Source organism: Taudactylus pleione, unplaced genomic scaffold, assembly GCF_031769625.1.
Source record: "Taudactylus pleione unplaced genomic scaffold, aTauple2 ptg000070l, whole genome shotgun sequence".
In the NCBI taxonomy this organism is placed as follows: Eukaryota; Metazoa; Chordata; class Amphibia; order Anura; family Myobatrachidae; genus Taudactylus; species Taudactylus pleione.
In genome coordinates this window covers 7,595,958-7,614,645 of record NW_028284472.1, presented here as the reverse complement: position 1 = coordinate 7,614,645, position 18,688 = coordinate 7,595,958, and the positions used below count along the sequence as shown (strand labels likewise).

Sequence of the window (18,688 nt, the reverse complement as noted above, 5' to 3'; positions counted from 1 at the left end):
GGAAAAGCGCGCAGAGTGGCAAGCAAGCAGGAAAGTTGGAAGAGTGATCTGTGGGGTACTCGGTAATGTATAGTCACAGTATCCAGCTGTTTTCTACAGATTTGCTCCTCCATCTACGGTGGCACTACAAGTGCCAGCATACTCTGATATCCATTGGCTGGACAGGTGTACTTACCTGATCTCGACCAATAGCTATGGAAATAATAGTGACCAGACCTTACTCACCTGACTGTCTAATCTGGGGAAGGAAAACAAATGCACTAATGGTTAGAGATGTGCGCTGACCCCCGTGTTTTGGTTTTGGATCTGGATCTGGTTTTGGATCTTTTTCCTTGGTGTTTTGTTTTTTAGGTTTTGGTTTTGTATCTGTAGTTTTCCAAAAAATTATATAAACAGGTAAAACCACATCATTTGGGGCTGTTTTTTTTCCTACAGTATATTAACCTTAATAACAATCATTGTCAGGCATTTCTAAGCATTTTTAACCACCTCACAACTCACAATATTGATTTCACTATTTTTCACTAGTATAGACCAAAGGCTGCAGCGAGCTGGCTGGCTAAAGTAAGCGACAGAGCAGCGACACAAACGCACGGCCGTTTAAAAAAATATAGGACATCTATGAAACATTGCCACACAGCAGTGGCAGACAGGATGGCAGTTTAATAAACTATAATAATGTCAGTCGGCAATGCCCCAAATTGTGCCAAATGTAAAGGAAAGAGGTGCAAGATGGAATTGTCCCTCCCACCCACTCTTATGTTTGATAATAAAAAGGACATGCACAGTTTAACAAACCAAGCACTTTAGCCACTAGGACTGACACTTTCGTGGCTGAACTTGGTTTGTTTGGGCCCCCACAAAACATTTTTTGGAAGGACTACCTTCAATTAGTGGTGGAGATTATATGTGCTGGTCCAATCTGCTGGTAGCTGATACTGGACTGCTTGTTATTAAGTTACAAATTATTATAATTTTGTTAAACAATTTGCATGAACTGGCTGCAAATGACGTAACAGGGAGGAGGTGCCTAGATGGTTAATGTCCCTTACTCTGCTAACTTTGGCTTTACAAATGGAACAGATGCCTTCACAACTGTTGTCAGAATTAAGATTAAAATAATTCCACACCCAAGACGTGGCTTTTCTGGCTTTCTTTTTATCATGAGCAAGAACTGCTGCCACTGGTGGCTGATTTACGCAAACAACATCCTCATCATCAACATCCTCATTAGCGTCAGATAGGACACAAATTTCCCCCTCATCCTCCTTTTGCACTTCCTCCACACTATCATCCTCATTTTTTATTATTTCACCATCTAATACTAGCACAGCCGTCATGGTGTCAGTAATCCGCTGTGAAACTAGGTGACAGCTGTTATACTTACTTCCTCTATCAAAGGACTGTTTAATAGTCAATTGTTTTTTTTAAAATGACTTCCGATCACGAATGAGGATGTTGATGATGATGCAGGTTTTGCTGGTAGAGATTGCAGGCACTTGGATCCAGATAGAAGGGAGCAGCTAGGTGACACTGGACTGATTGTTGTTAGTTTTTTTGTCCCCAAAGTCTTAGAATTTGAAATACATTTTCCAATTTGATGAATGAGCTGCAAGTGACGTTTTCAGTTCCGAGTCAGGCAGGAAAACCTGAGTCGACTCGGATCTGCCTCGGATCCTCGAAGTTCAGGTGGGTTCACTTCTCAGGGAACCGAACCCGCTCATCTCTACTAATGGTACCATTGTTCCTTTTCATCATGCCCTCATCTTTCCCCACGCTGTGCACATAAACATGTGTTTCTTCTCCAACAAGAAATTATTCTGCAAGCCGGAGATGCTAGGAGGATTGCACAAGGACTACATAGCCCAGCAAGAGTGAAACAGAATAATCAACATAATAATTACATTCTCTGGGAACTTTGTACATGACCCGTCTGTGATGCAATTTGTGCTTATTTATAATATTCCCTCTTTTCAAAACAAACCATGCTGTGAAGTGGTACTGTGGATAGTAAGTACAAATTGGAGCCTATATTGCAGGTTATAATTGTTGGTTATGATGCACCATGTTTGTGACTTGCTGTAAATATGTTTACTTAGGAATGGTTGATTGCTTAGACATAATTAGGGGGGCTTGTGGGTGGTTCAAAAGAACCAGCTCTCTTACTCCAACCCCCTCCCTCAGATCACAACAGAAAACCCTGAACAGCTGAAGCCCCTGTGTCACCACAAATGCATGTACAGTAAGAGGTTAACTGGGAAGGTTCCTGAGTGGCCAAACCACCTTGTCAGCCACATGGATTGGGCTTTGTTCCAAGAGGGATTAGTTAGACTGCCTGGTACCGGCACAGCAGGGTATACAGGGATGAACCACAGGACTCCTAATGGTGCTCCCTCCAGTCTCTTTACTCAAACCAACCAGTAGGAACAGCTAGAGTGTTGTAAACCACCCCTAGGGTATCACCAGTGCCCAGGAGAACCTAAGAGCAGTTAGAGTGAACCCTGGACAGTACTATAGACAGGAAATGGACTATTGTTGAACTTTCAGCTTTTACAATGTTTTGCTAAGGTGACCTGGTCACCCATCCATCTTTGTGACATCGCCAACCAGGACTGGAGCAGCTATACTCACTCCATCGGGAGCCTACTGGTGGTGGCCGCTATCCATCCCTGCCATGTTTGATCAGAGGACAAGCAGCTTTAGGGCCCGATTCAGAGTTGAACGCTATGGCAATTTTGATGCAGTTGAACGATCACCGGCGGTGTGCGCATGCGTCACACGTGCGGCGAATGAATTGCGATCAAGCTGGCTGTGAGGATTCACACACAATTGATTGACAGGGAGAACCGTTTTGTGGGTGGCTACGGGGAGTTGTGTCCAAAACGCAGGCGTGTCTGGGCCGTTTCCTGGACGTGTACTAAGCCAACGTCTGCGATCACGCAGTGAACAAAGCTCCGGCGTCTCAGATACCGCGCCCATTTTGAGTGACCATAGATTCACTGGAGGAGTCGACGTTTTTAGGATCTGTTTCCAATGCTACGTTTGTGTACGCAGGTGCGGGCAGCTGCGAGGGCTCTGGTGGGCGCCTCAATACAAATTCCGCCAGCTGCTATGTTGGCAGTGTGTTTGCATTAGTGCACCACTCTGAATCAGGCTCTAAATCAGCAAGTACCAGAAATGTTTCAGAAACTCGCAAAGTGAACCCACATCTACACCCTAACCTCCAGGGGAGAACAAAGGGACTGGACTCGTGTTACTAGCGCTACCGGTGATGTATGAACTGTTGGGTGTTTTTTGCCAAGGTAGGTTCAGCTGAAACAGCAGTCAGGAGCGCGCATAATCCCAGTGTCCTCACAATGACGATTAAGGGGTCTATTTACTAAGCACTGTTGCGAGACAGAGTGAAAAGTGATAAGAAAGTGATAAGGTGCCAGCCAATCAGCTCCCAACTGTCATCTCACAGGCTGTGTTTGAAAGGGTGATTGGCTGGTACCTTATCACTTTTCACTCTGTCTCCTAACACTGCTTAATACATAGACCCCTAAATGTTTTTACTGTTCATAAACTTTTACAGAAGCAAAAATATCTGCATACTATTAGTTCCTCTTCTGTATAGTCCATGTGCTAACTTCTACTTGTCTGTGGGCAGATTCAGCGGTGGACGCTAACTCGGTTTGGTTGCACAGGTGCAGATCTGGTCCAGCTCGGCTGCAGACGTCAGTTGACTGACAGACTGCAGACATTTGGAGGTGGGGAGGTGGAATAGTTTCAGAAAACAGGGGCATCTGCCCCGTTTTTGTGGTGCGCCAAAGCTAGTAACTGCATCTTCTGACACAGATTCACCGGCCTCAGCAGCTGTGGCCATTCTGAACAACCTCAGGGTTACTCAGCTGTCCAATAGTCGCCGCAATGGTGATCTGGTTCTGTGTCTTCGGACACAGGCGTTGGATCTGAGAAGTCAGAGGTGGGCGTCTCATTACTAAAGACGGCACCTCCAGCATTTACGCAAATTCTAAGATCTGCTGCGACTGTCGTCTCAGCACTGACACCACTTGCGTCAACCACTGAATCAGACCCCTGTATACGGTTTTTACAATACACATCAACAGTACATTCAACTATCATGTTTACATGTCTGTTTCCTTCACAGGACAGTGACTGTATGGTGTCAGGAATTATTGCTCCCAAGAGGCTCCAGATGACGATCAATAACACTTTATTTATAAACTTTGATCGCCCGAAGTGCAGCGCTGTCAGGACCTGCTCCGGCTGCATTCGGGGACAAGGTGAGAGAGATATATCGGAGAGATGTACTTTCTGCATTACATTGTGGTGACCTTGCTCATCCCAGGCTCTCTTAGGGTCTGTCTCTTACTGCCTGTCTCTTAGGGCCTGTCTCCTAGAGCCTGTCTCTTACTGCCTGTCTCTTAGGGCCTGTCTCATACTGCCTGTCTCATACTGCCTGTCTCTTAGGGCCTGTCTCTTACTGCCTGTCTCTTAGGGCCTGTCTCTTACTGCCTGTCTCTTAGGGCCTGTCTCATACTGCCTGTCTCTTAGGGCCTGTCTCTTACTGCCTGTCTCTTAGGGCCTGTCTGATACTGCCTGTCTCTTAGGGCCTGTCTCTTAGGGCCTGTCTCTTACGGCCTGTCTCTTAGGGCCTGTCTCTTAGGGCCTGTCTCATACGGCCTGTCTCATACGGCCTGTCTCTTAGGGCCTGTCTCTTACGGCCTGTCTCTTACGGCCTGTCTCTTAGGGCCTGTCTCATACTGCCTGTCTCTTAGGGCCTGTCTCATACTGCCTGTCTCTTAGGGCCTGTCTCTTAGGGCAGTCTTGAACATTGAGACCTTATTAAGTAGCTCTAAACCTGCAGAATTAAACAGGAAATAAGCGCTGGTGATTTTAGTATTTATTTAGAGATGAGTCTTCAACTTCAGACAACCTTCTGTTCTCCTTACATCTAATTTGTGCCAATCACAAGTTTTTTTTTTGGGGTAACAAAGTGTAACATGCAGTAACCTATAGCAACCAATCCAAGCTCTACTTTATAATTAATTGTAACGTTAGAGTGGTAAAACTGGCAAACAACTTAGGGCCCGATTCAGTAAGGATCGCACCTACGATTAAGCAAGCAATCGGCCGATTGTTGCATTCAGTGTATGTGTCGCAGTGAGCGTGCGTACCAGTCACTGCAATCGGGATTGTGATCGCAGTGACCACGCAGACCCATCGCAGAGTGATTGACAGGAAGTGACCGTGTGGGTGGTGATGATGGGGGAGGGGGGTCAGTGAAACACAGGCGTGTCAGTGTGCTTGAACGCCGTTGCAGGGGCGGGCATAAATGAGGTACTGCGGTGCCATACACAGCTTGGGCTTCCACTCCGTGTGATTATTCGGATGTGTATAAGGTAAGGTGGGCGTCCTTATGTTGTGCTGCGATGGCATAGTGATTGCAGAGGATTAGCATATCATCGCAGTGAGAGTACGTGCGTAGTAATCGCTATTGCAATTGCGATTGTGATCCGTACTGAGGGCCTGATTCAGAGCCGGACGCTCTGACCAGAGCCCTCCTCCCTCAACTTGGAGCGGCCTCATGGACTCTCGCATAGCTGTGGGTTACCACCCACAGCTATAGCGAGCGTCCATGATGATGGTCGCGATGGTCAAGACCATCGCGACCATCGGGCTTGCGACGAGACCCTGCGGTAGGGTCTCGGTGACCGCAAGCCCTGGAGTGATTTTGGCTCTATCAGAGCCAAAAGCACTCCCACTGACATCACTACTGATGTCAGCGGGGCCGGACTCAGACGGTAGGCGTTCCCATGGGAACACCTCCGTCTGGCAGCCACGCCCCTGACACGCCCACCAAAGGGGGCGTGCTGTCACTCACCATCGACAGCACGCCCCCTTTGGTGCGAGACCCATAACGACAGCTTGGCTGTCGTTATTCGGGTCTCGCGCATGCGCACAACGGAGTTCCCTCCATCGTGCGCATGCGCAATTCGGCACCATCGACCCGCTTGCGAGCGTCCTAAAGTACCAGGAGTTTGAACTTCTCATGGTACCCATGTTCGGTGTATTTGGGGGGTTCGGGGGGGGGGGCAGATTCTCTTCTGGCAAACCATGCTAAATAGTATGACCAAACGCAGGATAATAATGAATATTTAACAGAACTATTTTGAAACTTTCACTCATCGCTACCCCAAGTATAAACCCTGCAGAATTCTTATGCTCCAGCCAGGCCACTACGCTGTGTGTCTACCGGGAGAATTAATAAATGTATACGTCTTATTGCCTATTCCTTTCAATAATAAATCCCTGATTTAAATAGTAAACATTGCTTCCTTTCTGGTGTGACTCAGGACATGTTTGTCCATTTAATTCATCTCAAACTATGAGCCCTCATTACACACACAGAACGGATGCGCCCCACCTCCTCTCTGGTAACCACCTTACACTACCGCCTGCAAGTCTTCACCCGTTACCCCTCTACAGAATCCCTACTATGCGTGGATCATACTATAATTAATGTGCGCCGACCCCCGTGTTTTGGTTTTAAATTCAGATTCATCTTCGTGTTTTACTTTTGGATCTGTATTTAAAAAAATACAAAAAAAACCAGCTAAAATGACATCACTGTGACCTGTGAGCATGCAAACCAAAACCCGATCTCGTTTTTTAAATCTGTGTTCCGAACCGCGGGAAGATTAGAACCGGAACTTGGTTCGACTCGGTACCCCAAAGTGATTCCAACCTCGGACTCTGTTAGACTCGGAACCCCTAAATTCGGTTGTTGTCCATTCTCTGAGAACCGGACCCGCACACCTCTAATAATAATAATGATGACCTTGTTGCATGTTTGTTTGTTTTTTTGTGTTATTTCTTTTTTTGCATTGTGTTAAAGTTTCATTACTAAAGTTGTTAATGTGTCTTATATTATTAACATGATTGCACTACCGGCTATTTTTAGGTGGCTTCACAGTAAAAACACAAAAGCTGCGATTTATAAACTCGACCGAGAAGCATTACTTCCCATTTCCTCACTGTGCACTGGTGGAAGACACGGACGGCTCCCTCGCTGGCCTGGAAGGGAGCCACCTACTGCCCTCCCTGGATATTCTCCCAGACTCTTGCCGGAAAGTGGCAGAAGACATCAGTGTTTGCGGCGCACACGTAAAGTTTCACCGCATGTCCATCGGTCTGTAAGTAGTGACAGAAAGCCAGCGCCACATAAATAGGATGACTGAGTTTTACGGGCGTGCATAAAGTCTGCCAATACTTCAAAGCTCCTGTTTTAAAAGCCAATGAAACAGAAACACTGCAACAGGACTTCCAGAGTAAATTATCTCAGCCACCTCGCAAAAGTCTGCTCGTAAAAGTCACCTTACCTCCCAGTAATGTTCCTTGGCTTAAAAGACTGAGATTATATTATACCGTTTAGTTACATAGTAAAAGGAAGCATTTGCGCTTATATAATCCATTCGTACACATATGCATGTAGCAAATAAATATATATATATATATATCGAGAAAGTCACACAACCTTCCACCGTACACTCGGCCTGATTCAGAGCCGCTCCCTCTGAATCAGGGCCGGGCTTTTTTTTTTTTGGAGCGGCCTCTTGGCCACCCACAGCTATAGTGAGCGGCCATGATGATGGTCACGATGGTCAAGACCATCGTGACCATTGGGCTTGCGACGAGACCCTTGTGGTAGGGTCTCTTTCATCGCAAGCCCCAGAGAGCTTTCGGCTCTAACAGGGCCCGGAAGTTCTCCACTGACATCACTCGTGATGTCAGTGGGGCCGCCCCCAAACAGCAAGCGTTCCCTCGGGAATGCCTCCGTTTGGGCAGCCACCCCCCCGGCCCGCCCACCAAAGGGGGCGAGCTGTCCCTCAACATCAACATCTCGCCCCCTTTGGTGCGAGACCCGGAGCGACGGATTGCCCGGCGCTAGCCGGGTCTCGCGCATGCGCACGACGGAGCTGGCTCCATTGTGCGCATGCGCTGTGGGCCACCATTGACCCGGTTGCGAGCGCTCAGCGCTTGCGACCAGGTCTGAATCAGGCCCACAGCTCAGGACAGATCTAAAAATAAATAAATAATATATAATGCATTTCGGCATAAATACATGAGCCACAATTTGGAATTTGACACGAGGGCACCGCTGGCTAGCAATGAGTCTATGGGGTAAATTTACTAAGATGGGAGTTCTATTCAGAAGTGATGTTGCCCATAGCAACCAATCAGATGCCAGGTATTATCTTCTAGAAGGTGCTAGATAAATGAGAAGTAGAATCTGATTGATTGCTATGGGCAACATCACTTCTTAAAAAAAACTCCCATCTTAGTAAATGTACCCCTATATCTGTGGCCCAATAGAATCTGGCAGCGCACACACCGGTGGTGGAGCTGCCGGCATTGCAGCGGTGCAGCCCAGTGGCGATTGGGGCTCTATAATGATTCTGGTCTCATTCGTAGCGTGCGGACGGAGGTGGGATGCCAGCATTACCTAGTTGGCAAGATAGGCGCCCATATGAAGTCGCGCAGATTTTTACTATACAAAAGGGGATACGCACATCACCATAATGTAGTAAGCGGACATCCACAGGTCTCAGAATAAGCCCCAATGTTTGTGAAGGATGAATTGACAGAACGTCATGTGCAATGTATGACCAGACCACCTTGGGTGCCCACAGTCTGTGACTGTCCCACTCTCTGTTTATTTGTATTAGGGGAAGAGCCCCCAGCGTCCATTACAATGTTACTGTCGTAAACACCATGAATCGGACGACCACTGTGAACTACGTCCCGGACACTCTGTCTAATCTGTACGGCTGGCAGGCCCTGCTGCTGGATAAGGAGACATACACCATTATATTCCATTCTCCTGACATGGACAGCAACTTACATGTAAGTAAATTACCTTAATACCAATAATCTAAAATTCGGGAGGGGAGGGGGGTGTTAAAAAGAGTTTTTTTAAAGCTAATCTCTCCGATCCTTTGTGCATGATTAGGGGCACGGCCACATATCGCAGAGATCAAATCATCCGCTGCACGGTGTAAAACCGGTGTTTTATCCACCATCATTTGAAAACTCTGCTGGAGTTGTATGGAGCACGATGACAGTGTTTGCAGACGAGCAGTCTTATCATGCACAGTACGATTAGGCATCGGGCACTCGCAGAGCTGTGCAGAAACAACACAGAGAGGTCTATTTACTAAGCAGTGTTAGGAGACAGAGTGAAAAGTGATAAGGTGCCAGCCAATCAGCTCCTAACTGTCATCTCACAGGCTGTGATTGAAAAATGACAGTTGGGAGCTGATTGGCTGGCACCTTATCACTTTTTACTCTGTTTCCCAACACTGCTTAGTAACTACACCCCTTACTGCTGAAGAGCACAGTTAGAGGGGTATTCAATATGAAACCTTAACTTCACTGTCGAAGTTAACGTTTCATATCTGAGTTTTTACCTGCGTTAAAGTATCGGGCGCGCTCCCGCTTATACCCGTATTCAATATAAAATTAACGAAAACGGGAAACTCCGAAGTTGGATTTGCGTAAAGTTGCGAATTTTTCCTTAAAAAAATTGTAAGACCCCCCTAAAGTTGTAAAAACATGGGGGATCACTATGGGTACCCCCGTTTTAGCCTTTAATTGAAAGTCGGGGATTTAAATAGCCGCAGCAGGTGTTTTTTCCCGACATTGAAGAAGTGATGCAGAAGAGCACTTAGGTTATTTTTTTCGTTTTTTTAAGTGGTCCCATCAAAGTTGGGGTACATGAAAATGGGTACTAGCATATTTTGTTGTCCCTAAAGTTAGTTTTTTAAAATTCTGCATTTGTGCACCTGCCGCTATAATTCTATTCTAGAAAACACCTGCCGCATACATGCAGAATAGCCCTGAACCTATTTCCCTATTGTTTTACAATTTTTTCCCATTTTTTTTTTTCACCCCAATTTTTACATTAATTTTTTGGGGTGTCCCTATTTTTTTTTTTTTACTTTTTTTGACACAGTTTTTTTTTAAATGTCATTCCCAGGGGTGCAGGCTATTTTTTTTAAGCCTGCACCCCTAAACCCCAATTCTGCACTTTTTTCGACACCTATTCAATGGTGAAAAGTTATCCCCGTTTTTTATCAAAGACTTTTCAAAACTGCGATAAGTCTTTGAAATTGAATACGGTGTAAAAGTCAAACCTGCGATAATGACGTCAAAAGTGCGATATTAACGCAAAAACGATGTTATCGCTCCCATATTGAATACCCCTGTAAGTGAGAACAAATCATAGTGAGCTGCAGAATAAGCTCAGGACTGGCTCTATCGTTAGACAAAGACTGCTGAGGATGATGCCCGTGGCTAGGAGGAGCCTAAATACTGAAGGAGTGACAAATTGGTCTATTTACTAAGCAGTGTTAGGAGACAGAGTGAAAAGTGATAAGGTACCAGCCAATCAGCTCCCAACTGTCATTTTTCAAACAGCCTGTGAGACAGATGTTACCAGCTGATTGGCTGGTACCTTATCACGTTTCACTGTGTCTCCTAACACTGCTTACTAACTAGACCCCATAATGTCACTCATCCAATGTTTTTAATGCCCCTACAGTGCCCCCAGAAAGGACTGAGTGCTCCTTACATGTGACTCTGTCGGCTGATGTTCCTCCATGTCAGTGTTATGCTGGGAGTGTAATACTTGGCTATGACATCACTGTCGGAAAAGAGCACTCTGTGCTGTCTCCCCTCTTGAGCCGCCGGGACCCTGTACGGAGACTAAATGCAGGTGCGCTGACGTCACAGCGAGACCTCTGACCCAGCCGGCTGAAACGCCCTGTTGGCTCATCTTCTCCTTCCTCCATAGCAGAGTACATGTGCCTGAGCACAGCAAAGACCCTGGCAACGCCACTGTGTCACCACCGCTGAGTATATTATATAGGCCACTGCCACCACTGGCTACATATATACAGTATATAGGTGTGTGCTACACTACACGGCACACCACCTGCATTAACCCCATATGTTCCTGGCTGGATTTGTTGTACGCCTGCATTGTGTACCTGCTGCATCCTGTTTTCTGCCAATTTATAAACAGAATGCTGGTTCTTCATGTGGACTGCCCCCCATCACACACCACTGACACCTGGCAATAATTATACCCATGTGCCACCCACCCAGACCTCTAAAACCATATCCGCACTTTATAGAAGATGACTGTCGCTGGATGTGCCACAGTATAGCACCATTGGGAGGTGTGTATGATACTTTTTGCAACGTTTCAGTTGTTAGAATGACTGGATGATTTCTTAGCTACAGTCCATGTAATGTGCACAGCTAATAGCCTGATAGCATAGGGATCAGTGATCCTTACACACCTATGATATAGCGCCTTTCTGCATCTTATGTTAGAGATTGGAGTTTAGTGTCCACATGACGTTTCCAAAGGAGGGGAGGGGTCCTCACTTTGATAAAGTCAATGAGGATTTTCAGTGTTCAGGTATTGTATATAATAGCTCTGCAGTACGTACACGTAGATTTTTTGCACGCACATCCCTGCATACACACATACAATGGCTACATATGAACATGTACAGCAGATGTCCATTGCATGTATTTTTTTTTTCTGAGATGACAGAAACGTCTCCATACATCTCGCCAATGTCAGCGGTGACAGCTGTCAGCCACACTCTTGGTGAAGCCACGATGTCTATATTGAAACTAACTCACAATGTCAGTGATGAACACATCACTGGGGGGGGGGACATGGATAATGTCTTACAGCTAATTCAGCTTTATGACGTGACTCGTAACTTCAGCCTCATTACAGAATAAAGACTTCCAGAAGTTGTTCTACGTGGGGCACATTAATATTTTCTCTGCACGCAAAGTCGAAGTTTTACGCAGTTGCGTCAAAGTACATTACCGTAGTTGCTCGCAGTGACTATTTACTCACAGTGTGATTGGCAGTCGGGGAGCATCTGGGGGAAGTAGCGGGAGTGGTGGCAAACATGCAGGTGTGTCGTGACTGTTTCGGGGGGCGCGTCACACCTTGCGGCTGCGAGGCCGTAAGCAAGAAATATGACTCCAGCATCTCAGTTCCAACGCCCATTCTGCGGGACACCATAGACTCACTAAGGACTGTGATAATCGAATGATCTGTGACCGATGCTCCATCTTTACAGGCTCAATACGTCTCTCTCGGCGACTGCAACATTTCCATGTTTTGGCAGAGCGGCTGAATAGAAATTCGTTGCAGCGGCAGTATTAGCGTACAACGTGGAATCAGGCTCATAGATACCTTATATCTCTCCATACACATAAAGATGGGCACCACGGTACTGGGAGGGTTAATGTCCAGTGTTGCAGCAGTGGATGGGTTAAACGCCAAGGACCTAAAATAAAGTATATGAAAACTGAATTATAAGAAAAGTTTAGTGCGTGTCGCTGCGATGCTTGGGTGTGTTCATGCCCAGTGCCACCAACGCTGACAGAGTCTAGTCCCGGACTAGCCCCCAAGACCAGAGGCTGCTCAGTAACCGTCGCCAGCAGCCACAGTGCAGGAGCCCGTCTGCTGGATTTAAATGGTCCCAGGAAGAGCAGCGGCCTTTGGAAAAATAGTCAAGAGTCCGGTCAGATGCTCAGGAAACCAGGCTGCAGCCGGTGTGTTAGCTGTGCTATATGCAGGGATTTAGAAACCGGCTTCTCCTTCATGTATCCACATATGGGCAAAGGGTGTAAGATCCAAAATGTCCTGACCTGCTCCATGTAATCTTGTGACCCTGTGGTCTTCACTACATTGGACAAACCATCTGACGATTTAAAGAACATATGGCGCTCCCCCGTTCAGCCATTAGGGGCAGCACTAGAAGGGAAGAATTTGGATCACCCTGTAGTCTGTCATTTCAAGGGGACATGCCACAGCAGTAGTCTTGAATATAAAGTAAAAGATTATATACCACAACCTCTATGAGAAGGGGATTGGGCTAATTTACACCTCCGGCTCATTTGAATACAGTCAATAAGGCCTTAAAGGCAAGATAACATGGGGGCACTAATACGAAGATTCTTTACTGGCGACATGGGACCAATAGACAAATTCATTCAGTATATAAATAGGAAATTAGGAAACACCTGCTATAGAGTAAATCACTGATAAAACAGTTATTTTAATTTGAGTCAATGACCTATATGGCAGGGTACATTGAACAACTTCTGAATACAACCTACTATATCTAATAATATATATATATATATATATATATATATATATATATATATTTTTTTCCATATGTAGCTTTGCAGTTTACAGGAGTTTACAAAAGAAAAGTTTGTTCAGCGTCAGGGTCACAATACACTTTCTGGTGAATTTGTGGTGATATTCACTTTTAGTGACTTCATAGGAGGCCGCAGTGTTGAAAAACTGGGCACATCCTATTAAACACTTATAGTTATGTGATCAGTGGCGATACACTTGTCTGGAGTACTCTTAAGCCAAGAATTATTATCCAAAAGATGCCAAGCTGAAAAAGTAAACAAGCTGCAGTACCAATTATGGCCAGCAGGTGGCGATACACTGCAGAGTTCCTTTATGCAACTTGTATCTTTGCTTCATGTTATAATTTGTGGACTAGCCTATGGTGTGATGAAATCATTCAAGTACACTGTACCTTGGCTTAATCTGTACCATATATCTATAATATATAGAAAGAATATTAGTCCTTGAGTATTATATGTGCCCTTGTTAATGATGCATGTTACTATGGGGTCTATTTACTAAGCAGTGTTAGGAGACAGAGTGAAAAGTGATAAGAAAGTGATAGGGTGCCAGCCAATCAGCTCCCAACTGTGATTTTTCAAACACAGCCTGTGAGATGACAGTTGGGAACTGATTGGTCGGCACCTTATCACTTTCTTATCACTTTTCACTCTATCTCCTAGACGACTATATCTTTTATATTTGGAACCCCCCTCTCAAATTCTGCACTTGCCCCTGAATTTAGGGCCAAAAAGCTTTTGGAGTAAATTAAGGAATTTGGGGTCTATTTACTAAGCAGTGTTAGGAAACAGAGTGAAAAGTGATAAGAAAGTGATAAGGTGCCAACCAATCAGCTCCCAACTGTCATCTCACAGGCTGTGTTTGAAAAATGACAGTTAGGAGCTGATTGGCTGGCACTAGTAAAATGCTCCACATACAAAAGAGCAATACATTGGACTGTAAGAAGTTTGAAGGCATTTTGACCCAAAGGAGGGGCCAGGCTCCAATAGTGGGACACTAGTGACGTACTGTATGCCCCTGGTAACATATTATATCTTTATAATGCCAGTCTCTTCCCTCCTTTACAGTACTCCGCCACCTTTGATGATTTCGGAGAGGGGAGTTACATGTATGTAAGGCACTGTGACTTGCCGACATTCGTTAATGTCTCCATCATGTGTGGATGGACGGCCGGAAAACCTCACCCATCGATTCCTCCCCTTGGGGAGAGTGGTGCCTGTGACTGGTTCTTTGACAGCCACCGTGGCATACTGACCTACCTGGGTAAGTCTCCTATGTTATGATCATATCTGCGAGTGATAAATAATAGTAGCTTTCGGCCTGTCATAAGGCCGGCCCTGGTCCTGCCCCCGCCCCAATATACTTTACAAAGTGCCAGTGCTCTAGGGCTCTCCTGTCCTGGGAGATGTGATAAAGTAGAGAGTGTGATAAAGTGCCAACCAATCAGCTCCCAACTGTCATTTTTCAAACACAGCCTGTAACATGACAGTTAGGAGCTGATTGGTTGGTACTTTATCACTCTCCACGTTATTGCTCTATAAGCTTAGTGCATCTCACCCTGGTCTGTCTCGTCTCTGGAATGGGAGCTCCACTGTGCACTGTGCATGCCATTTTTGTACTACGGTATAGCATTGGGCCCTATATAGCATATAGATCTATCTAGCTCCAACATTTTCCCACCCACTATTTTCACCATCACGGTGAGTAATCTCAGTGAGTTTATCCGTACAAATGGCTGCGATCATGCAGATATAATTAGACAGCATCACAACAGGACATAGGAGGAAAATGGTGTTTGAGATTCCCCCGCAGTTATCCTGCTTTGTAAATGACCCTTTCCCATTACCTTACTGTGTGCAATTATGAGATCCGCCACTAGGCGACCCCATGAGCTGTTGTATTGGGTGTCATTTTCGGTGTATGGGTTATATTGCCGATCACCTGCAGATTACACAGAGTAATTACAGAAATGCCCATCAGAGCTTTGTCAACCAATAGAAATCCCTTATCATTTTCTTTTGACAATATGGCATTATAGGGGGATGTTCTAAGCCTTGGAGAGCGATAAAGTGGAGAGAGATAAAATACCAACCAATCAGCTTCTAATTGTCGGACACAGCCTATAACAAGACAGTTAGGAGCTGATTGGTTGGTACTTTATCTTACTCCACTTTCTCTCTCTCCAAGGGAGAAATGTAATAGGGTGAGAGTTTACAAAATGTGAGCTTTATTTACGAGTAACTAGAGGGTGTCGAAAATTATTATTGGCGGTTAGCGCAGCGGCAAGAAAAGCCATATTACAAACCTGGATACGTCCTGAACCTCCTGCCATTGGCCTATTTAAAGCCAAACTCTTTTATCTGTTTAGGATGGAGTGGGTGGGAACTACATTAGAGAAAGAAACAAGTCAAATGATTTTTTGCAATAGGGGAGAGTTATATGGCGACTCTTTCTGCAGCTGTTAAATCCCAAATTCATAATTATTTTTCAAATACAACATGGTATACGCTTCACGTGGTGGATAATGACCCTTCTATTGCTGTGTAATTTTATGGGGTCTATTTACTAAGCAGTGTTAGGAGACAGAGTGAATAGTGATAAGGTGCCAGCCAATCAGCTCCTAACTGCCATCTCACAGGCTGTGTTTGAAAAATGACAGCTGGGAGCTGATTGGCTGGCACCTTATCACTTTTCACTCTGTCTCCTAACACTGCTTAGTAAATAGACCCCTATATTACAAAAGTCTATTATTTTGCGGACATGTAGGATTGCTTTGGTTCAGGGGGGGAGGGGTTGGGGCGAGCGTGATGATTTAGGGGGTCATTCAGACCCACTCGCGAGCGTCAGTACGCTCGCAAGTGGGTCGATGTTCCCCACTGCGCATGCGCACGACGGAGGGAGCTCCGTCGTGCGCATGTGCGAGACCCGGCGGGCGAAGGACTTTTCATCGCTCCGGGTCTCGCACCAAGGGGGGCGTGCTGTCGATGTTGATTGACAGCACGCCCCCCTTTGGTGGGCGTTCCGGGGGCGTGCCTGCCAGACGGAGGCGTTCCTATGGGAACGCCTACCGTCTGAAGCCGGCCCCACTGACATCACTAGTGATGTCAGTGGGAGTGATTTTGGCTCTGATAGAGCCAAAATCACTCCTGGCCTTGCGGTTGAGAAACCCAACCATCTTGTTGGACGCTCGTATATGCTGTGGGTGGTGACCCACAGCTATACAAGCGTCCAGGAGGACGCTCCATTTTAATGGAGGTGGGCCCTGATTCAGAGCGAGCGCTCTGGTCAGAGCGTCCGGCTCTGAATCAGGGCCTTAATTTTTTTCTTTTTTGTAATATATATGTATTCTCTTGGCTTGATGTATACAACAATACTTTGTTCTGTTTTTGAACTTCCAGTAATGTATACATTGATGATTATTCTGTATATTGTTTGCAAGATATTCTTATGTAACATTGCTTCAATAAAAATATTTATAAAAAAAATAAGAAAATGTGAGTTTTGCAGTAAGCGCTCACACTTTTTAAACTCACCCAGAGCAAACTCACATGTTTATAGACTCAAAAAACTCTCACGATTTAAACTCTCATCCAGATGTTTTCCCATATTGAAGATAAAACTCCACCAATGTGAGAGGTTACTGCTAAACTCTCACATTTTCTAACCTCTCACCCTATTACATTTGGCCCCAAGGCTTAGTACATCTCCCCTAAAAACACTTGATTCAATATTGTCAAATACAAAAATACCATTTTGTTCATTCCCGGATACACTCCATCTCGTACTACACCCCCCGCCGCCCCCCCAAATTACTATTGCAGGTACATGTGCTCAATGAGTGGAATGGAGACAAAGAGCGTTCTAAACATCGGTGATATCATTCCGCACAGGTAACCGCACCAGGACAATGAGTGAGACGTTCGGGAACAGACCACACTGTACCATGTGGAAAGGGTCACAATGAAGTGTCAGCTCTTGATCCATGGAGGTGTAGGGGAGATGCAGATTTGAATGTATAACCATTCGCTTATTGCATTTTCCATAAATTTGCGCTGAGCATGGTCCGGTAATGGGCACACAAGTACAGGTGGTACAGAGACTTACGCATTACAATGGCATCTACACTGTGACCGAAGAGGAAGAGATGAGGTGTGACCGGGCATTCTCCCGTAGGCAAAGTGCAGTGAGGGCACGTTCACGTGGCTACGGGCCGCGCAGAGCTGGACCCCAGCGATCATGTGAATGTTTGCAGGCGTCTCTTTTGCATCTGGTATAAGGAATGTGCAAATCTGCCCTGACTACGATGATGATGATGATGACTAGAAGCAAACCGGGCGCATACGCAGATGTCGGCGTGCAGCTCTACCTATGGGCGCATATGCGCTTTTTTTTGCCCCATTCTAGTTTCTTTAGAGCAATGTGCACCTGATTGACTTCCAACCCTGCACCGGGGAGGCAATCGGGGGGCCGACTGCCTAAATACCGGCAACCGGCTTCCCGACTGTCTTATCCCGGCAAGGGTGAAATGCCGTAGTGATGCCGGGCGCCGCGAGCGGACAGCCGCGGGGGGAGAGGGTTAGGTTTAGGGCTCCCGGGGGGGACTTAGGGTTAGGCACCCCCCCGGGAGGGTTAGGGTTAGGCTAGGGGGAGGGAGGGTTAGGGTTAGGCACCCCCGGGGGGAACTTAGGGTTAGGCACCCCCCCGGGGGACAGGTTTAGGCAGCGGGGAAGGGGGTGGTTAGGGGTAGGCACTTAGAGGGGGGATTAGGGTTAGGCACTTGGGGGGGAAGTTAGGGTTAGGCACCCCTAAGGAGGGTTAGGGTTAGGGGGGTTAGGTTAGTGGATACTTACCTATCCACGATCGGGATTTCCAGCGCTGTCGGGCTTCCGCTACGTCGCACTCTGCTCCTGTCGGGCTGCCGCTGACAGGAATGCGGCCAGCGGTATTTCATACCAATTCCCTGCACCGTCCCCATAGAGTGCATAATCGGCGTCACTAGTCCCAGCTGCACGGAGGGGACGCATGCCTATGTATCATGTTTAGCGTCCTGACTCACAGTTGTGCGCTAATAGGATCGCTGATCCGTCTTTGGACTGAAAATATGCTAATGTCGCAGGAGGAGTCTGAGGAAAGAAGACGCCTTCTGCCGGCATCGCATATGCGAGTGCTGCATCCGAGGACGCGGCGTTAGGTAACCATCGCGACTATCCGAGTGTATCATCACACATCTCAGTAAGTTTAAGCTTACTCAGAACGGGCGACGGAACTCCTCTGCCGGGGCCAGGAAATCCGCGTCGGAAGACACAGACCTCGTCCTCGGCACTCCCACAAAACAGGGGCGACCTGTCTACATTTTGGGGAACGATCCCTGTTGCCACCCGTTCCCCACCCTCAAATGGCCACAGCCGTTTAGTCAGG

At 46.4% G+C, this 18,688-nt stretch overlaps 1 protein-coding gene across 1 annotated transcript in view; it reads left to right on the top strand.

The window, feature by feature from the left end:
- PKHD1 (PKHD1 ciliary IPT domain containing fibrocystin/polyductin) overlaps positions 1-18,688 on the top strand; it is a 663,908-nt gene that overhangs the window by 383,166 nt on the left and 262,054 nt on the right. Inside the window, 4 exon segments of the mRNA XM_088467197.1 lie at positions 4,151-4,286; positions 6,968-7,199; positions 8,733-8,910; positions 14,338-14,533. Of these exon segments, the coding sequence (XP_088323323.1) occupies positions 4,151-4,286; positions 6,968-7,199; positions 8,733-8,910; positions 14,338-14,533 (742 nt within the window).